Source organism: Furipterus horrens, unplaced genomic scaffold, assembly GCF_987537825.1.
Source record: "Furipterus horrens unplaced genomic scaffold, mFurHor1.1.pri manual_scaffold_2, whole genome shotgun sequence".
Classification (NCBI taxonomy): Eukaryota; Metazoa; Chordata; class Mammalia; order Chiroptera; family Furipteridae; genus Furipterus; species Furipterus horrens.
Genome location: NW_028327172.1, coordinates 20,397,269 through 20,419,635, shown reverse-complemented (window position 1 = coordinate 20,419,635; position 22,367 = coordinate 20,397,269). Strand labels below are relative to the sequence as shown.

General features: G+C 36.6%; 1 protein-coding gene across 1 annotated transcript in view; it reads left to right on the top strand.

The window, feature by feature from the left end:
- Window positions 1–9,457, top strand: part of PDHX (pyruvate dehydrogenase complex component X) — a 55,907-nt gene extending 46,450 nt beyond the window's left edge. The window contains exons 9-11 of the mRNA XM_090262708.1: window positions 1,853–2,011; window positions 6,015–6,079; window positions 8,428–9,457. Of these exons, the coding sequence (XP_090118834.1) occupies window positions 1,853–2,011; window positions 6,015–6,079; window positions 8,428–8,686 (483 nt within the window). The 3' untranslated portion in view covers window positions 8,687–9,457. The remainder of the gene's footprint in view (window positions 1–1,852; window positions 2,012–6,014; window positions 6,080–8,427) is intronic.
- Window positions 9,458–22,367: the final 12,910 nt, after the last annotated feature.

Below are 22,367 nucleotides of genomic sequence, written 5' to 3'. Positions count from 1 at the left end.
TCTAGATTCCAAACTTATTAGCCTAGAGTCATTTAAATTTGCTTCTTAGAATTATGTTCCCAGTGCTGGGGGGTTTCTGAACTCTGTCCCACTTTTATTATTGCATGTTTATATTCTCACTTCCTTTCTATTGTTTCATTATGTATGCCTTCATTCCCTTAAGTTTGTTTTGGGTAGAGGTATTTTATTAGGAAACTTGAATTATATTTTATTAACAAGATTATTTAGATTATAAATTTTCCTTTGAGTACAGCTTAGGTTATGTCCCATAGGTTTTTGTCACATTGTTTTCTAATTAAATTTATTTTCCAGGTATTCTTCATTTGTGAGGGTTCTCTCTCTCTCTTACATTACCATTATCTCTAATGAATAAATTCTTCTAAGGGGCTGGGACTTCATTGTTTACTATTTTGGGATTTTCATTGTTTATTATAATGGGATTATTGAATGAAAGAGCTGAACCTTGAAAGATGGGGAAGTGAAATGAGCAGCTGAAAAGAGATGAAATGGAAATTAGCACAGCTGGCTAATGAGAGGCCTGAGTGAAGTGGGAAATCCATCATAGCGCAGTGGTCGGAAGTAAAACTGGTAGGTAGGCGGAACCATATTGTGGGCGGCTACATGTGGGGAGGCATGGGTCTTATGAAGAAAAATTTGATTTTGATCCTAGTTTTTCAGCATCATTTTCTGCTATGATATTTGATATTATCAGTGCACATTGTTTCCAGGCATTTAATCATTTCATCTGGTTTTTCATTCTCAGTGTAGTTATAAGTATATTAAATATATACATGCTCATATACAGGATATATCATATGTTTATGAAGCTAGAAAATCTCTCTTAAATACAGAAGTTATTTATTAATGGCCTGCTGATATGTCCCAGGGCTGTGCTAGACAGTCAGGCTTCATGCCACAGAAGTGATGTGAATGAATGTCCCCACCCGCTTCCCTCCCTTTCTTCTCTAGGTCATGTTGGTCAAATGTTGAGGCAGGAAGCAGAGCAAATATTAAATACTTTCTAGCAATCAGGTTTAAGAAAGGGAGCCGCCTTTTTTTTTTTTACCATGATACAAAGAGACAAAACATGTACGTCATCAGAATTTCCTCAAACTTGTTCCGAAAAACATGATATGCTTAATTATTCGTCCCAAACATAAAATATATTAACACAGAGATCCAAACCATTTTTACATCGAATTTTTATTTCCTTCTGTTGAGCTATTATTCACTTTCAGATATGCATACTAGTCGTCGTCGGCAGCCGTCCGTCTCGAGAGACGATGGTGTAGCTTCTTAAGAGTCTATCTGCACCGCCGAGAATGGCTGTGCAGTCCGACTCGGGAGTGACATGGTATCTGTCTCCTCCCGTGTTGAATCGACATCTTGTGATGACGCTGAAGCTACAGAGCCTGGGCAGGGTAATATGGAGGGTCTGCTGTTGCCCATGCAGCAGACCCCCCCTCTCTTCGCAGCTGAAGGGTCCAAGGGAAAGACGGAGTCGATACAGCTTGGGTTCAGGTGCGCCGCAGGAGTTGCCGGTGTTGACTACAACGTCAAACCGCCTTAGGGACTCCGGCTCCGGATTTTCTGTCGGGGTTTACTCCCTTAGCCTTTCCCCTGAAGAGGTATGCCGCAAGGCAGCGGAGGTTTTTTGGAGTCAGAGTTTTCCTTCTCTGATGTACCCTGACTGGAAGATCGAACCAGCGACACTTAGCTCGCAGGCCGACGCTCAATCCACTGAGCTAAACCAGCCAGGGCATGCATACTAGTGATAGTTATTTTTCTGTAATCACGTTGGTCTAAAGCTGCTTCTTCAGTAACATGTTTTTATTCTGTTTATGTTTTCTAGCAAATGCCAAGTGTTAATGTAAGCTGGGATGGAGAAGGGCCAAAGCAGCTGCCCTTTATTGACATTTCGGTGGCTGTGGCAACAGATAAAGGTTTAATTACACCGATCATAAAAGATGCTGCTGCTAAGGGTATACAGGAAATAGCTGACTCTGTGAAGGTACACCTTAAGGAATACTGTGCTTTCAAAATGCTGGGATTTACTTTCTGATTAAGTCTTGACATGATCTGGTCACTTTATGATTGATATAATATATATCTATATATAATTATATATTTATATATGCAGTTGTATGTGTGTGTGTATTTCCAAGTGATTGTCATTTGTACATTTGGAGTTTCAAGTTTTTACTCAGGCACGACCCAGTTTAAGAATATTTAACATTTAAAATTTCGGAAATAACATACAGATAAATTACAGTCAACTGCATTCAACTAATAAATGAATGCTTTACTTCCTGAAGTCTAGAATTCAACTTTGAAGATGATATTTTAGATCGTTAAAGCTGAAACTGTATTTCTATTAAAGTGGTATTAGATAGACCTCACTGTTAACATCATTTTATTCTTAAAAATTTATTCATTTCCTTTCTAGAATTTAGACCACTAAATTTACTTAGGACTCCAAAAACAAAAGTACTCCATTTTTTCCTGGGTTTTCTTAAAAGCAGTTTTGTAACTCTAATATAGATTACTCTGATTTTACCAAAACTATCACATGGAATAAGCAGGAATACACGCAGTAGGTCAGCTTTGACAGCCTCAATAACTTCTAAGTGTGTTTCTTGGTCAGAAATATCAGAGTGTTAACACTGAACATTTTGGATTCATTTAGATAAGTGATTCTTTTTTCATTTACCAAGGACCAGTTGTATGTGTAGTGGTAGGACAAGATAAAAGGGGGATTAAAAAGTAGAAGATAAGATTTCTTTGGGAAGCTGGTGTAGACCTACTTGCCCAGAATAAATAAATAAGTGCAAGACAATCAAGTCTAAAAGCATACCTGTGGAATCTTAGATACAATTAAAGGTGGCCTTAGTAGAATTGTCATTTTAAAGCCTTTCTTCACGCCTCTTGGGAAAGATTTGCGGAGTGTGTTTTTATAGATAAAAGCAAAACTATTTTGTAATTGAGAGGTGGTAATAATTTGGCCAATTTAAAAGTCAAAGTAATAGAGGTTGGTGTACTAGGATAATACATGCCCGTTATTCATCAAGGCTTTTCAGCAGCCTTGAGAGTACATGTATTTTAGTGTTTTTGTGAAGTTCACATGGAATTGAATTTAACTGTAGAGTTAGAATTTTCTTACCTTTATATGTATTTAAGTTTTTAAATTAACAATTAAAGGAAGGTTTCTTTGATTCTGACCAATTTGCCAATTTTACTACTGTAGTTCATAAAGTAGCTATGATAGCATCCTCTCTCCCTTCCATCCTGAAAGAACTGAAGGTGGGTGGTAAGGAAGCAGTCAGCAGCCTCCGCACTGTGGGGAAGGCAGTCCGGGCCCGTCAGAGCATCCCGGGGCCTCTGCGAATCCTTGGCGTCCCCTGTAATTCCTGGCACCTGTAAGGTTTGCTGTGCTGTGGCTACTCGCCTGTACTTTTCATTCCACCTGCTTCTCTCTCCCACCCTGCTGTCTGTGATCAACAGTCCACTCTTATCCTTATGATACACCAGATACTAGGCTTAGCATTTCATATAATCCTATTGGCCCAATAGTATAGTTGGAAGTTAAACGTCCCCATTTTACAATTGAGGAAACTGAGTTGAGCACCTTTAAGAAATTTGCCCGATGGGATACATTTAGAAAGCAGTGGAAGTGGGGATTTATTTAAATCCAGGCATTTCTCATTTTCAAATGCCACTTTCCTAAGCCTTCTGTGGCTTCCATAGCTAAAATGGCTTCCTACGTTACCCTCTTGTACTGTCTTTGTGCGGTTTATCAGTCTTAAAAATTACCTTATTTGTTGACCCTTCTGTGCTCTCTCCTATCTCACATTGACTGCCTTGTTCATTGCCATATATCCAATTCTAAAAGAGTGCTTGGAAGATAGTAGTTGCTCAATATATTTTTTAAAACATTCAATAAAAACTCCTACTGAAATTAATTTTCCAAGGAGTTTGTAGGTCCCTGTAAATGCATCCATGGACCCAGGTTAAGAACCCCTGCACTAAGTAAGTATTTACCTCTTGACCTTTAGTAGTCTGAAGGATGTCAATGTATGGTGCTAAAGGCATGTCTCAGCCAACTTCAAGTTTGTATTTCCGAAATAGAGTAGTATAGTAACAAGCCTTAGATCCCACACTGTTCTTAATCCCTCGTTAATTATAGCCATTTTAAAAGGCAGAGGTGAAAGTTACCTCATTAGTACCCAGTAAAATTCTTGAATGAATTAATAAGGCACACAATCTATTTTAGAAATATTTGCTAGTTATCTTGTACTATGTCCTTTTAGTTGGATGCTTCAGGTAACACCTGCTTTATTTTAAGTTCATATTTTCATATTACTAGGAAAATCCAGTGAAAATTCTTCAGGAATTTTTAGAACCAACGATCGTCCTCAAATTCTATTTTTATTTTAAGCTCTTAAGGTTCATTGATAGGAATATTCTTTAGTTCGGGTTTACAGAGATTTGTTTTTTTAAAAGTGTGTTATGTGCCCTTGCAATCTAGTGTTTAAAATGAATATGATTTTTGTGTGTTTTAGTATGGCACAGATGTGTGGAGATCATCTGCCTTGAAAGAAGTGCCTTTCAAAATCCATATGATACATGCCTGTTCAAATCATGTTAACAGTTGTATTGGTTAAGGCAGGAAAAATACATTTGTAGTTTCTTCTCTCTACCTCTGTTATTCCATGGACTATACGAGTCTCTCTTCATTTTTCATTTTGGTTTCAAATAGCTTCATAAGTAACTATATCCAAATAGTATGAATCTGTAGTTGTTCCAGTTGCATTAAATCACAGTGATACACTGAGATCATTTTTAGATTTTTAAAGAACATTTAGTTTTCAAAATTGAAATCATCTATGGTGTAAAATTAAATCGTTATTAACGGTGGTTGTAACTGTACTTATGTGAGCTATGTAATGTAGAACTTGAAGTAAGCCCCGATTTAGTTTATCTGTTCAAATGACAACAGCTTTACTCTTCTCCGCATAAAATAATTCATTATTGATTTTTCATGTGTAATGACTCAACCTCTGTTTCCTTGCTTTGGAAGCATTGCAAAATAAAAATCAACAGAGTATGGTTAATTGCAAGTACAAGTAGAGGAAAATTTAACAACTTTTCTTACAGTCACTCTCAGGGTGTCATCTGTCTTTCCCTCTCTGTTTTTAGGAATCAGTATTGTCAAGAGGGATAGAAAATTACTGCATTCTTGCATTCTGTGTGGCAGTGTAAATTGAACTAGCTCACTCAGGAAATGCTTCAGCTATAGGATCAAGAACCAAAATAATGTCCATTTTCTGGGGCTTAGTAATTCCACTTCTGAGAATTTATATGAAATCATTCAAAAGAAACCAATGAACCAAATTATGACCCTGGGGAAATGACTAAGTAAATTCTGGCAGATATAGTCTTTAGAATGTTAAGCAAATATTAAAACATTGTTTATAAAGACTTAGCAACACAGAAGACATTTATAATATTGAAAAGTGAAATATAGAGTTCTGGTGTTTTTAACAACTGTCTGAACTTGTGCATATGTTATGGGTAAAAAAGGCAAAAACTGAAAGATGAAAATTGATATGTTGATTGTGGGTTTGTTGCTATTGCATACTTTATTTAAAATGCTCGATTAATAAGAGTGGCTCCTTCTAATTTATCTTCTAAGAAAAAGTTTATAGACAGAACGTATAAAACATTGAAACAATCTGCATAGTAATGGTGCATAAGGTAATTCCAATATTTGAAGAATTTTTAAAGGAAAGTTTTTATAGAGTTTTGATTCACATCTTTAGCTTCTTTAGGTTATCTGTATTCTATCTTGTTCATTTTAAAAATTATTTTAGAGAAACCCATATATACATCTTATAAGTAAAATCAAAGCATAAAAGAGATGAGGCTACACCCTGTACCGATATTTCATGATGTAGTATTGCATGATGTAATATGCATGATGTAGTATTGCTTGACACACTTGGTATTTTTCTCAGGCTCTATCAAAGAAAGCAAGAGATGGAAAATTGTTACCTGAAGAATACCAAGGCGGATCTTTCAGGTAAAGTTTAAACTCCAATTAGCAGTAGCATCAAACAGATAGAAGACTTATAAAGCCCATGTTAACCTGTTTTACTTATTTTCTGAAACTTTTTCTTAAAATTGAAGCTAAATATCATATATTGTATGTAGATAACAGAATATATGAAAAATATTCTTCAGATGAAGCAGATTTTCATATCAAAGCTAATCGGAACCCTTTAGGGGTTTAACTCAATTCAAATGTTCATAGAAGGACATTCAGAGTTTGGTTTTGATATTTAAAAATATGTAAGTACAATAGATATATAAACCTCAACTCTGTTTTTTTCTACTTGTGATCTCTTAAGGTACCTTAGGAAAAAATATTAATACTTAGACCCTTCAGTTATTGCCAGCTCTATTTTTAAGTGTAATTTAAACACAATAAAGTGCACTTAGTGTAGCTTGAATGCTTTACAAAATAAAGAAACTTGTATAACCTACCAAAGCAGGATATACTCCCTCTACCCTTCCTAATCATCATCCTCTTAAAGGTAACCACTATTCTCAAAATCACTATAGATTTGCTTTGCTAGCTCTGATCTTTATATACATATGCATTTTTTTAAATCTTCACCCAAGGGTATGTTCACTGATTTTAGAGAGAAAGGAAGGGAGAGAGGGAGAAAGAGAGAAACATTGATCAGTTGCCTCCCGCACTACAGGGGATTGAACCCACAACGTAGGCATGTGCCCTGCCTGGGGATTGAACTCACAATCTTTTGGCATATGAGTTGATGCCAAACTAACTGAGCCACCCGGTCAGGGTTAAATATGCATTCTTAGTGTCTGGCTTCTCTCACTCAATGTCTGTGAGATTAATCATGTTGCTGTGTAAAGCAGTCATTTATCTGTTATTATTGCAGTATCTAGTATTCTGTACTATGCCGTATAAATATGCCAGTATTCATTTTTCTGTTGAGCATTTATGGTCTTTATAGACTTTGGTGCTATTACAATTAGCGGTGCTAAGAACATTTTCTAGTGTCTTATGATAACTATTCATATTTTCATTGTGTATACTACAAGTAGAATTGCTAGATTAAAAGCTTTAATAGATACTGCCAAACAATTTTTAAAATGCATATACAAATTTATACTTAACAGGGTCTTTACTGTATTTTCCATTACCATTTAGTCCCCTTATACACCCCCCATCACCACCCTGTTGTCCACGTCCATGAGTCCTGTTTGCTTGTTGCTCAACCCCTCCACCTCCTACCCTTAGTTGTCATCTGCTCTCCATCTATGAGTCTGTCCTCATTTTCCTTGTTAGTTAAGTTTGTTCAATAGATTCCACATATGAGTGAAATCCTATGGTATTTGTCTTTTTCTGACAAGCTTATTTCACTTAGCACAGTGTTCTCCTTGGAACTTTCTTGATGGTATTTTTTAATAAACAGAATATCTAAATTTTAATGAAGTCCTGTTTATCAGTATTTTTCTTTATAGTTCGTCCTTGTTTTCTGATAGGAATTATTGCCTAAAGAGTTATAAAGTTATTCCTTTATGTTATCTTCTAGAAGCAGTAGAACTTTTCACGTATAGATCATAATCCATCTGAAATTGGGTTTTCTTTATTATATGTAGATTGTGTTTATTTTATGTAGATTTTTTTTAGGATCAGCTGGTCATTTGTCTCACACACACAAAACCTTGCTGGGATTTTGGTTGGGGTTCCCTTGACTCTTTTCATTAGTTCGAGAATTGGCATATTTACGCCATTGAGCCTTCCAGCCAATGACTATCGCAAAAACCACTGTTTATTTAGTTCTTTGACTTCTTTCAGTTATGTTTTGTAATTTCCTGTATAGAAGTCTTATAAATGTTTTGTTAGATTTATTCCTTGATATGTTTGATATTATTATAAATGGTATTGCTCTTAAATTTTATTTCCTAATTATAGCAACTTGTATATAGATATAAAATGAATTTTTATATTGACCTTTTATCTAATAAATTCACTTATTAATCTGACTAGTTTATCTGTGGAGTCTTAGATTTTCCATGTATACCATCAGTTTATCTGTAAATAGTGACAGTTTTATCTTTTTTAGTCCTTGCATCTTACATTTCTTTTTCTTGCCATATGCCACTGTCTACAACTTCCAATTCCATGCTGAATAGGTGTTTATATTAGACATAATATCTGTATGTGTCGGTATTTAATACACAATTTTTAATGCTATTGTAAATAACAGTCTTTTGCCTTTGAATGACTTCATGTAAGGTCTGTAGCAGTTTTTTAGTAAAGTAAAAATACACGTATGGGGAAAGTCTGATTTGATTGATGACGTGCCACCTTCAGAGCCTTTGTTTTTCCTCTAGCATTTCCAACTTGGGGATGTTTGGCATCGATGAGTTTACTGCGGTGATCAACCCTCCTCAGGCCTGCATTTTGGCCGTTGGGAGATTCCGCCCCGTGCTGAAGCTCACACAGGATGAAGAGGGGAATGACAAACTGCAGCAGCACCAACTCATCACTGTCACAATGTCAAGTGACGGTCGACTCGTGGATGACGAACTAGCTACCAGGTTTCTTGAAAGTTTTAAAGCAAACCTAGAGAATCCTGTTAGACTTGCCTAGTTCTCAAAGATGGAACCGTTATCCAGAAACATATACTATATGAAAAAAATTAGGTATTTAAGTGTGAAGTGGATGAAATGTTTATTTATTTAAGGTGAAAGAGTTTGGCCTGAGCTGTCTTCATTTTTAATGTGGGTTTAAGGTTGTAGAAATAAATGATAACAAACTGTAACGACAATAATAAAAAAAAGAGGACATGTAGTTAGATCCATTTTTAATCTTGGTGCTGTATAAAGGGGGTGTTAAACTAGATGTAAAATAAATCATTTGTTTGCCTCCTTGGAGCATTTCAGAACATTTGAAAATATATGATAAATTGTAAACTAAAAAAAGTGGTACAGTTCTACTTAATTGTATTGACATTGGATGTGGTTCTCAAAGAAATACCCACTAACTTAGCAGTGGGACCTCACTTTTACAAGCACTGCTCTAGATATACTTGACAGTTTAATATGTACATAAGTTTATTCTGGGTAATAGTAAATAAGGATCACATTGTATTTGGGGTCGCAGCAACATTATTGAATTTTTTATGTATATAAAGCCATATGTTTAAGAGTGCTTTCTATCAGTCTTTTTTACTCCTGTGACACTGTGAACTTCTAAAGAGGGAAAAATGTTAAATCAAAAATGAAGAGAGAAAGAGAGACCAAAAAGATTGTTTGTTTCAATGGTAAACTATAATTTAAATATTTAAACCCTCAGAAATAACTGCTCACCTTCATACTAAGCTGGAATATATTTAAATAAATTATGCTGTTTACTACCAAACATTTTGTTAGTGTTGATTTAAACACAAAATGTTTCTTAATGCATTTCAATCAAGTTTGTATTGTGCAGTAAGATATGAGACAATGTAAAACTTTCTGTTGTATTTTAAATGTTAGGACACGAAAGTTTAGTGAAACATTTTTTTTCTTAAAGATTTTTTACTTATTTATTTTTAGAGAGAGGGGAAGAGAGCGAGAAAGATAGGGAGAGAAGTATTAGTGCGAGAGACAAACATTGATTAGGTTGCCTCTCGTATGTGCCCCGACCTAGGACTAAACCCGCAGTCTGGTTATATGCCCTGACCAGGAATCAAACCAGAGACCTTCTGCTTTACGCGATGACGCCCAGCCAACTGAACCATGCCAGTCAGGTCAGGGCAGTTCAGTGAGACCTGGAAGTACATTAGTAATTTCCCTGGAACAGCTTACAGGGGACTCTACGGGAAGAGAAGAAGAATTTAAAACTAACATGACACTAGGAAAATAATGGATATGGAATGTAAAGAGAGCAGGAAAGAAGGTGAAAGAAGCAGGTGAGAAGTATCCTTGTTATTCCATTGATGATATGAAATTTTCACTAATTATTGTAAAGGTTAGAAGAGTTTCTTTTAACAACTCTGCTATAACTGGCAAGACACTTGTACTGACCTTGGCCCATGTTAGTGTCTGCTGATGTGATTCACCCGAAGAAAGACTGGTACAAGTGGCATGGTGTGACATGATGAACTTCATGCTCTAAGGAAAGAAAAGAGCCTTCTAAAATAATCAGAACCCCAATCTGTGATTGGTTAAGAAAATGCTTAATCCAATTACTGAGTTTCAGCAGGCTGTTTTTTATAAGATAGTCTTCAAAAGTTTTGTCATATTAACAGTTTTACTGAGTTGTAACCAACTACTATTAAAATTTTTATGTGTTAAATTATTTTCAGTTTAAACTAAAATCCTTTTGTTTTGTTTTTTCTAATTTTTATATCTAAGGCGTAGAGCGTGAGACAGCCATAAATAACCCTTGGCCTGGGGTTCCGTTTTGGTTTCCGTGGACTGAGGGGCGTAAATCATAGCGCATCTGTTTCCCTGTGGTTAAATGGACGTTGATCTGCACCCCAACCTACCATATAGGGTTGTTGTGAACTGCACGGGAGAAACGCTATATAAATTTAAGACCTTTTAACTGTTCTCGGGCCTCCCAACCAGGCTTTTCATATAATCAGTTGCTTCTCATGGTTTCACGTCTCAGCTGTTGGTACAGGTGCTCGTCCATGCTGACTAAAAAGTATTTTCTCTAATAGTTCTACCTGCTTGGGTTTATGTAAGGAAATTGTAATTCCTGTTAAAAAATACTCTATTTCAGCACGAAGTCAAAGAGTTACTGATTTGAGAAAAAACTATGGTGCCCATGGTTTGGATCATAACAGAGAAAGAACTATGCTGCCTGCGCAGCTTCTAGTCCACATTTTTAATATATTTTTAGTAGTGATAGGGATCACGCTATAAAAGTCAAATTTTATACCTGGTCATCTTTTTTTTCTCATTTAAACAAGGATCATGACTGAAATATTGAGAAGGTTTCAAAGGAAAAGGCAACACACATTCCACTTAACACTTGGGCAGCAAAATATCGATGAATACTAGAGTTTGTAAGTCAAAAGAGCCCTGCTTCTCCCTGCCTGCAACTTCTAGTTAACACTTACAGGTACAGTTTGTTCACTGTTCTGTGTCAGATTAAACTATTAGTATACTGCTGGCCAGACTCCCTTGTTTGGAACATTACTGAGAAATTTATATGTACTGGTATAAGCATTTTATATATGGTGTCAAATGGAACTTGGATTTTTAGATTCCCCCCCCCTATTTTTTTGTTTTTTGTTTTTTTTGCATTTTGGACTTAATTTTCTTCCATATTGTGTAGGCCATCCTTTTGGGCATTACGCTGAAAGTAAACCTAATCTCCTAACCTTTTATTGAAAGGTAGGTGGTGCTATTAGTTAATGTATTGTACTGAGAGTGTGGGACAAAATTAAAAATAGCATTTAAATCTTAGTTTTCAAAGAAAATCTGTCCTCATTACACATTGCATTGTGATGGACTTTGAGGTGAAGTGACAAAATGAAACCACCAAGTGTGTGGCAGGACAGAATAAGCCATTAATTTCAATGTGACGTTATTAATGGGAAACATTTATTGGTCTTTGAAGAAAGAAAGAACCATGCAGAACTGCTTTAACATTATTAGTCTGTCCACAATATGCAAGGTTGGTCCACACAGAGGACAGCAATGAGCAGGCACCCGCTGGTAGCATTTGCTACAATGTAAGTATGAGTTGTTAAGATTCTGCACTAGGTCAAGTGGCTTTAAAGAAGGGAGGGAAGGAAGAACATTGGACGCGTTAGTTTGTGGTGGTGGGTTATGAAGGTACGGGTGGGTGCGTGCTGTCAGATAATGCAGCGACAGGATGATGTTGCCCAGCCCAGAGCAGTGCCCCAGGACCCGCATTGCCAGAATGCAAAAGATCAATGTTCTGTTAAGTTACGCACAGCAAATGGTGTATTTCAGGAGACATTTAAACTTTTCGTAAATGGAAAAAGCAGTAGTAGTCTTCCACTGAAATTATTTTAAAGAGTTTGTGTGGATTTTAAAATTTTATTTCCTAGTGGCTCCATTGGTTTAAAGACATGGGGACAGTCAGTGTTGGAGAGACGGTATGGTTTATCTAGACATGTAATACTGAAGACACTGTTTAATAGAAATTATAAGGTATAAAGAAGCCTTTTGCAAAAGTGTTACTAGCCTCAGGGACTGTTTTTCTTTATCATATAAAGCTTACTTTCATATTTTATCACTTATTTATATTTTATGCAACAAATCCTGGCAGCCTTTTTCTTTCTAGCAAAGTGACTATTTCTTAAAACCTCTAATTTAATGTCTACTATCTCTGATAAGTACAATTAAGGGAAAGTTTGGCTTTTATTAAAAGTTGGGAAGTTATTAGCAAAATCATGAATTAGTTGTGATTTTCCTTTTTCCATACCTAAAATAATATATTTTTTCTCATATTTCTTAGTTTATGAAATGTTTTGTTCTATCACTAAAAAATAGGTCTTTTAAAGATACAGCTATTGTGATTACATTAAATGTTATTAGACATAGCATTTTTATCAAGTATAAAGTATTATATAAATCTAAGATGTCACTTTTTAATCACATAAATTGCACTTATTCTACCCTTTCCATCAGTGGCTTATCAGCAGTCTGATAGAGAATGGCAATTATCAGGAAGCTATAGGATGGTACTTAATAAGTTACCATCCCTCTCAATAGAACTAATGCTGTTTAGCACATACTTTGTTTCCCGAGTTTGCATACTTAAATCTAGTATTTTAAGCCTAGTTTCAACTTTACCTATAAATTGTTGCACTGTCAGTAAAAATCTTATTCCGTGCCTCAACATTGTCTTACCTGTAAAATGAGGACACGGGAGGAAAAAATCACTCACAGTGGTGTGTGCTCATCTTGTTTAGAATTGAGATGAATTCTATAAGGTAGTTATGTCCTGCTTTACAATCACCATTGCAAAGCAGGATAAGGAAACAAACTCAGATATGATGTAATCTGGCCACCCCTGGGATTTCTGCGCAACGCCAAAATTCAAACCCTGCATTGCAGTTTACAGCTTTCAAGTTGTATTAACTGCTGCTGAGATAGTTCTGTATTAACAGATAGCATTTCCCACTTGAGATAACTGAAGGTCCTGTTCTTCAGTAATAGCACTAATGTGTTTACTACATGACCACTCTTGAATCAATTTGTATGTTCTCTGTAGTGGTTCTGTTTGTGCCTTTGTGGTAACTGTATGCAGAAAGTGCTGAGGGATTTTTGTTTTCATTATGGACAGGTACTGTTTACCTGAAATCCTGAAGTTAAGTATTACAACTTCTACCTCTGAATGGCAAGCTTAGAAAAACATAAGCTTTAAAAAATTAGGGGCTTAGTTCCTTTAAGGATAAAATCATGATATAGAACATGAATCTGGTCAAAATTCAGAACCAAAAGCATTTGCGTCAGCTTTTATTTTGGAGGCTCCTATCAGTTAGTGACCAGTCTTCTATATTGACAACCTAATCAGTCAGAGTCCAATAGCTCATCAGGGAAATATGAAGCCTCCTTCTAGGGCAGCCTCCGCTGCTGGGCCTGTGCTCTGCAGGTTCAGGGTGCCACTGTGGCACATGGTGTCTTTTGGGAGGGCCATGGGAAGGTAGTCACTGGCCAAGATGGGGCTGTCGTTCTTGGCACAGGGCAGGGGCAGAGCTTCACTGTATGTTCTCTATCTGCTGGCCAGCCATGCAGCAGCTGGAACTAGCAATGTCCCTCAGATGCCTTCTCCTGAGGGCATTGTGCTCAGAAGAGTCATTGGATTATTGTGAGCAGGCATGGAAAGGTACACTTGAATCTGAGAGACAATAAATTAGTAATTGATGTAACAGTCCAGAAAGGCTGGGAAATAAAATGTGATCTCCTAATCTGGAATAACGCCAAATGATAAAACACCTTACAAAAGTATAAACAGTCTATATTAGACCTAATTTGTGGGTAGAAATCTACCCAAGCTAGAGGTAATATTGTCACTTTATTTCAAATAAATCCCCCTATTTGCTAGGTGGTAACAGTTTTTTAAGTTAAACAAAAGAAAATGTTGAAATACACTATTCATTCAATGATGGTAAGCATCTGTGCATGGGCACTGAGTATTCTTAGCTAAAGGCCCTGACTCTCAATCAGCCTGGACTGGTAAATAATTTTTTTTAAGTATCATTTGGGAAGTTGTCTACAGAAACTTTTATTTTCTAGGTAGATATTTTAATATTTTTCTAGTTATCTAGTTAGTTCTCTTCAAGTACATACAGACCTTTTCTCTCCAAACTATACATATGCTCATCATGAAAATAGAATAATACCATAGCAGTAGCTAACTTATTGTGTTCCAGGTGTTCATATGTATTTTTAACTCATTAAGTCTTCAATACAACCCCATAAGATAGGTATTAGTATTATCAGTATTTCACAAAAGATACATTACGTAACTTGTGTAAGATTACACAGCGAGCGAGGGGCAGTGACAGGATTCGAGGCAGGTAGCCTGGCCCCAGAGCCTACAAGAGAGTCCTCTTCTAAAAACATCAATTTATTAGGAAATTCTGGGGTTTACCACATTAAAAAGACGAATTGGGGAAATGCCCCTCTGTTGATATAGCGAAAACAGCTTGTTGAACACAGTAGCATCTCCTACAGGAATATAGAAGTAAGTGGCTGTTGCCACAGTAATCTGACATTTAGTGTCCTCTAGATTTTAATATTAATGGATGATGTGTTTCTTTAGCTGATTCATGAGTGGGTGGCAGCTGGTGTGGATTAATAATTAAAGGTCAAATAGGAAAGCACCTCAGCATTCTTATTTAGAGGGAAAGTTATGGGGTGATGACCCAAGACTTCTTCCCTTTTACTCTGGGGTAACAAGTTATAGAAAAAGAAATGTCTAATAAACAATGTTTAAGTTAATAAACGTCTCTGTGGTCGAGAGTACGTGTTCTTTCTATGCAGATAGCAGAGCTTGGTAAGTAGACGTATCTCCTTGATTTTTCCCAGATTGTTCTGTAAATTTTTGTATATTTTTTTGGTTGAAATATATTGCTTCTCTACCCCTCGTTCTTATCATGAACACGGTTATTAATTCATAAAATGTAATAATACATGGCTCATACCTTGTAGGATGCCAGACAGACTAGGCTTCTCCCACTCTTCCCCCTGCCCCCAACGCCCTAAATGTGTCAGTCTGGCCTTCACCAAACACATTGCTTTCTTAAGGGCCTGGGGATCTTGTTAGAGCAGTTGTGTGCCTGGGATTCAAGAACATACCAATTCAGTAAGTGTTGCCATTTGTCAAGACTAACTCTATGCTCTCTATATGATGTTCTGAAGCCAGTTTTGCTTTTGTGGTGGGTGGAAGTGAACGTTTTGTGATGGTAGCATTGACTCATCTCTTATTTGGAGGTCAAAGAACTCTCTTAGTGCATTTATGTTTGTAACATTATAAATAAGACACCAAAACAACATACCAGAAGACTCCCTCTTTCTTTTCTTACCTAATAAATTGTGTTTTTTCATTCATGAAAAATTATGTTTCCTTTCTTTGGGGGATGTCTGTTTAGCAAACATTTTTACCTCATGGTATTCAGGTAATAATAACAGATATCTGGTGAGCTTTTGCTTCTTTTGTTTTTTAAGAGAAAAATCATTAAAGAGAAGGTAAGGGGAGGATAAGACTCCCAAATGGAAAATCATGTATGGTATTGAATAGATTCCCGGACAAGGAGACAAGGCAACATGAACAGTCAGAAATCTGATATGATTAAAGGTAGGTCTGATCTTTTTTGTTTGTTTTGTTTAAGAAAACTTTGAGGGTTTTTTTGTTGTTTGTTTGTTTGTTGTTAGTACTGAAGGAAATTCCTCACTGGTTAGTGTTGGCTATTGGCATTGGCCTAAGGTTACCAAACAATAAGACTACCTATTGTCAATATTTCAAATATCTATACATCTTGGTTTGGTAACTTTTATTTCACCTTTAGAAAGACATTTTAAAATTAAGCAATGACAATTAAAAAATAAATCCATAGGAAAGCCTGATGTTTATGTGCACTGTGCTTGGTGAGTCTTTGTTATGTATCCCAAACATGTTCCAAATCTGACAAGATTCAGACTCCTTTTGTTCCTACTGTGATGCCACTATGTCCCTCTCCTCTGCTCCCAAGGAGCTATCTATGTGGATTCAAGGGGGAGGATGTTTATTAAGTTATGGTGTCAAGACTATTAGGATTCTCTCTGACTTCTGCCACGTGGCAGATGTGGTCAAATCAGCCTAAAGCTGACCCTTCTTAGATGTCAGACTTCTTAGGAAAGACTGGATTAGGGAGATTAATTTATATGCTTTGAGTCTTCAGGAAAAATCTCTCTCTCTCTCTTTTTTTTTTTTTTTTTTAGATTTGTGTTCTTGTACAATTCTTTGTAATATTCTTGAGAGGGGAATGGTAAAACTACAGAGCTGAGATAAGGGTGTGGACCTATAGGACAGAAGAAGCCAAGGAGGATTTCAACCTGTTATTCTTGATTTAGGAAGTGGTGTGCTGGTACCTGTTTAACCGCCAGCTCTCTGAGGAAGAAATGTATATTGCAGATAGAATCAAATGTAAGTCTCTTAGAAATTTTACTGATATACAAATAATAAAATAAATAATACATGTATTTAATAGAATGTGCAATATTATTAAATATAATAAATGTATAATACAGTAACATAATTCAATGAAATATACAATTCCCAAGCAATAAAAGAACATACAATACTTTTTATTGTAAGTTTTACTTATAGTTCACTAATTCTTACAGAATATTTTCATTGATTTTATGGAACTCTTGTATCTGTAGCCAAACTATGGTTGCAGTTGAATAAGTATGGTTCCTGACACAAATGGTGGTTAATATTTTTTTTTTCACATGAAAGAGTAAGATGAAAGTCAAAACAACAAAGACATGTTGGAATTTCACTTGTCAGTGAAGAGAATAATGTCTTTAATGAAATTAGACAAGTTTTGATTACTAGAAGAATATTTCCTCAAATACTGTGTTATTCACAATGTACCAGCTACATACCTGACATATTTTATTTTTTAAGTGTGTTGTATTGATTATGCTATTACAGTCATCCCAATTTTTTTCCCTTTAACTGCCTCTGCCCAGTACCTCCCTTCCCTCCAGCATTCCCCCCCATCCTGAGTCATGCATATAAGTTCTTTGGGTTCTGCATTTCCTTTCCTATTCTTAACAGCCCCCCCCCCCATCTATTTTGGACCTACCAATTGTGTTTCTTAATTCCTGTACCTTTTCTCCCATTCTCCCCCCACCCCCCAGCTGATAATGAACTCCATATCTATGATTCTGCTCCTGTTCTAGTTGTTTGCTTAGTTTGTTTTGTTTTTTATATTCAGTGGTTGAAAGTTGTGAGTTTGTTGTCATTCTAATGTTCATACTTTTCATCTTCTTTTTCTTAAATAATTCCCTTTAGCATTTCATATAATAAGGGCTTGGTGATGATGAACTCCTTTATCCTTTAGCCTTTCCTTGTCTGGGAAGCACTTTATCTGCCCTTCCATTCTAAATGATAGCTTTGCTGGATAGAGTAATCATGGTTGTAGGTCCTTGCTTTTCATCAGTTCAAATAGTGCTTGCCAGTCCCTTCTTGCCTGCAAAGTTTCTTTTGAGAAATCAGCTGATAATCTTATGGGAATTCTTTTGTAGGTAACTCTGTTTTTCTCTTGCATTCTTTTAAGATTCTCTCTTTATCTTTAACCTTTGGCATTTTAATTATGTCTTGGTGTGGTCCTCTTCGGGTCCAACTTGTTTTAGACTCTGTGCTTCCTGGACTTGTATGACTATTTTCTTCACCAAATTAGAGAAGTTTTCTTTCATTGTGTTTTCAAATAAGTGTTTAATTTCTTGCTTTTCCTCTTTTCCTTCTGGCATCACTATAATTTGGATGTTGGCACTTTGGAGATGTCTGAGAGTATTCTTATTCTCTTCTCACTTTTTGGAATTCTTGTTTCTTCATTCTGTACTGTTTATTTCTTCCTTTTGTTCCGAATCATTGATTTGAACCCCAGCTTCCTTCCTTTCACTATTGGTTCACTGTGGATTTTTCTTTATTTCACATAGGGTAGCCTTCATTTATTCCCTTATGCATTTACCATATTCAATGAGTTCTCTGAGGATCCTTATTACCACTGTTTTGAACTCTGCATCTGATGGGTTGGCTATCTCTGTTTTGCTTAGTTCTTTTTCTGGAGTTTTGATCTGTTCTTTTACTTGGGCCATATGTTTTTGTTTCCTCAAGTTGGCAGCCTCCTTATGTTTGTTTCTATGTATTAGGTAGAGCTGCTTTGACTCACTGTCTTGGCACACCTGTTACATTGTAAGGGGTAGAGCCGTAATTATAGCCAGGGTGGGGCCACCGGTTTCACTGCTTTGTGGTGCTGTATGTGGGGAGGGGTCAGAGAGGGAATAATGCCGCTTGCTCAGCACTTACCCAGTTTCCAGTCATTTCACCCACTTCCTATTTGTGACTGGTGCCCTAGCTGTTGCCCTGGTGGTGATTCCCAGAGTGGGTGGGTTTGCGTGAGTTGTAGGACCGTGGGGGCCCTCTACGTGGATTCTCCTGAGAGATGGGCAGTTTCTTCTGCTACTCCAACCCTCATTGGTTTTCACAGCAAGAAACTATGAGGCTTTATTTTCCTGCTGCTGGAACCCTGGGCTGCACGGTTTGGCCTGGGACTGGGACCACTCCTCCGGTGTCCCTCCCAGCTTTTATCCCCTACACATGAATGTGGGCCACCTGTTCCACCAGTTGCTGCTGCTGCCTTGCCATCACTACCTCCTTGCCACCAGCACACCACATCCTCTCTGTCTTGGCTCCCCATCTCTGTCCCTCCTACCAGTCTGGATAAATATTTCTTCCTTAAATCCTTGGTTGTTAGACTTCCATACAATTGGTTTTCTGGCAGTTCTGGTTGTTTTTTGTTCTGAGGTTAGTTGTGATCCTTCTTAGGGTTGTGTGAGGAAGCGAAGCATGTCTACCTATGTCTCCATCTTGACCAGAAGTCCAGACCTGACATATTTTAAAGTTAAATCTGCATTATTACATTGTTTCATTAAAAAGTTTTTTTTAACTTCAGTTGATGTGCAAGATTATATTTATTCCAGGTGTACAGCATAGTGGTAGACATCTATATAACTCACAAAATGATTCCCCTGAGAAGTCTTGCACCTATATGCCACTATATATAATTTTTACAATAATACTATACTTCCTAAGCTATACCTTGCATTCCCATGACTTATTTTGTAACTGCCAATGTGTACTTCTTAATTCCTTCACATTTTTCACCCAGCCCCCCAGCCCCTCTCCCATCTGGCAACCATCAGTTTGTTCTTTGTATCTGTGAGTCTATTTCTTTTTGTTTGTTTCTTTGTTTAGATACCACATAGAAGTGAAATCATATGGTATTTGTCTTTCTCTGCCTGACTTACTCGCTTAGCATTATACCCTCTAGGTTTATCCCTGTTGTCGCAAATGGCAAGATTTCATTCTTTTTAATGGCTGAGTAATATTTCATTGTATATATATACCACATCTTTGTCTATTTGTCTTTTGACCAGAGCATATTTAAAGTAATTATTGATAGCTATATAATTATTGCCATTTAACTGTTTTCTGATTTATTTATTTATTTATTTTAGTTCTCTGTTCCTTTTTTATTCTCTTGTGCTGTTCTCTTATATGTTGACAACTTCTGTAGTGTTGTATTTGGGTTTATTTCTTTTTATTTCTTGTATATCTGTTATAGATTTTTGGTTTGTCATTACTTAATATATACCAAGCTATATTTATAGCAGCAGTCCATTTTGATTTGGTGGTCACTTAAGTTCAAACACATTCTACAATCTCTATTATTTTCTACTCACACCCTTTAGGTTTATATTTGTGTCATTACTTTTAATTATTTTCTCTGTGTTTTTTGTGTATATCCCTTAATTTACTGTTGGAATTATATATGGTCTTTTTACTTCTGCACCTTTGTACTAAATGTAGTGTTGATTGATCTACTGCTTTTATTATATTTGCCTTGTCAATGAGAACTTTTTTCTCTGCAATATTTTCTTATTTGTAGTTTTTATTTATTTTCTTCTTAAAGAAGTCCCTTTAACATTTCTTGTAATACTGATTGTGTGGTGGTGAACGTTTTCAGATTTTTCTCTATCTCATCTTTGATTTTAAATGATAGCCTTGCTAGGTAGAGTAATTTGGGTTGTAGTTCTTTTCATTTCATAACTTTGAATATTTTATGCCAATCCCTTCTGGCCTGCAAAGTTTCTGTTGAGAAATCAGCTGACAGTCTTATGGGAGCTCCCTTGTAGGTAACTACATTTTTCCATAACTTGCTTAAATCTAGAGACAATCAACAATGAATCAAGTCCTGAATGTTAGCATTTGCTGATTTCCATGGTATAAATGCTCTTATCTCTAGTTACCGATGTGATGTCACTGAATGTAGAGGTGGGAAGAGATGTGCAGCCAGGCACCATTGTGTAGCATTTCCCACAGTTACATATATAATAAATATACAAAACCTGAAGAACATAGGTAACAGTAAGATGTTTTAAATGATTAGGAAGTGATGAGTGTTGGGTATTATCTTTGTTTATTATATAATTTAATAGTAAGCTTATATAATTTAAAGTTTAATAGGGCTTGCAAAAGTCCTGAACATTTAATGATCAGTTCTCACGAGCTGGTACAAGCCATCTTCCGCACACCACTGGCATTGTGCCTTTCAACTCAGATTAGTGCCCCCCTAATGGTGGTGGGTGCAGGGGGAGTCATATGCCAATATGCGATGCTTTTTAAAATATAGAATCGTGAGATAAGTCTGAGGAGAGACTTGGAATTACAGTTCAAAACAAAGCCACACCTCCTCAGGCTGACTGTGATGTGTGACCAGATTTAGGAACTATTTCTCTGGCAAGAGTGTTTATCATCCAAGCCAGCTCACCAGAATCCCCTGCATTAGGCTTCGAGGCAGGAATCCTACTAACAATACATCTTTTTTTGCCTGGCCTTGTTCGCTGCTTATTTATTGTATCCCTTTGGAACCTCATCGGGGAGAGTCTGGAAAGGGGGCCGAAGAGAAAATTCTCACGTTTGAGACTTCGGGACTCAGCTACTGTTTCTACCACTCTTAATACAAGGTATCTTAGCGCCGCTATCTTGCGGAAGTAGAAACCAGCCCAATTTCTCAGTTCCTAACCAGAAATTGGGCTCTTAGTGACCACTAAAAAAGCAGAACTGGATGTGAAAGTCTGTGAGCTAGTTAGTTGGAACCATGAAAGCTTTTGCTGGGCCTGGCTACTGACTCATGGGGAAGTTTTCTGTTCAGTAGCCAGTTTTTTCAAATGTCATCTGTTATTTAGTGAAGTTGAACAGAAGAGCAAGATTGGCTCTTGGGCTGGTGTGGAGCTTACTGAATAATTGAAAAAAAATGGTGGCCTCCATCAGTTTTTTAAAAAATTCATTCATGAAAACCTGAAATTACAACACATGAAGTAGAGAGTGATGTTATTTTTTCAAAAGGGCTTTTGCTGTATAAAAAGATTCACAGGAAGTTACCTAGAAAATTCCCTTCAGGTAGTTTTTAAAGGTGCTCACAAAAATCCTCGTTTATGTATATGTTTGTAGAAATATACCTATAGTATTAAGGATATTTAACCTACATTCATCGTACAGTATCCAGAACGTGTGACCTTAAATCTGTGAAATGGGAAATGGGAAATATGACCACAACAGGGGTGGGGAGGTACCAGGGGGGTTACACACTAGCATCAGGGTATATTTGGGGACAGTAACAACACAAGAAACCGTTTTCTTCTTGCTAGGCTGACAGTCACTTGCAGGCAACGTGACCAAGTCAGCAATTTTGAAACTGCTTTGTCCCCGTAGCACATCCTAGGCCAGTGAAATTATTAATGAAAACTGACTTAGCTTGAGTGAAAGTGTTAAACTTTTAAATTCCTGGAAAAGTCCTTCATGAAACATAAGAGGTAAAAAAAGGTTGGGAGAGGCCAGTACACATGAAATGAATGAAGCCTAACAGTTCCATGGAAAATTGAAAAGGCCTGTGTCCAGAAGGGGAGAAAATAATTGCTCAGGGGTCATTAGGAGTCCAGTTGTTCTCCTGAGCCGTTTCTAAGTCCTCTGATGAGCCTTGAGTGAACGTGAGCTATGCCACAGAGGTGACAATAGGAGATGAGTA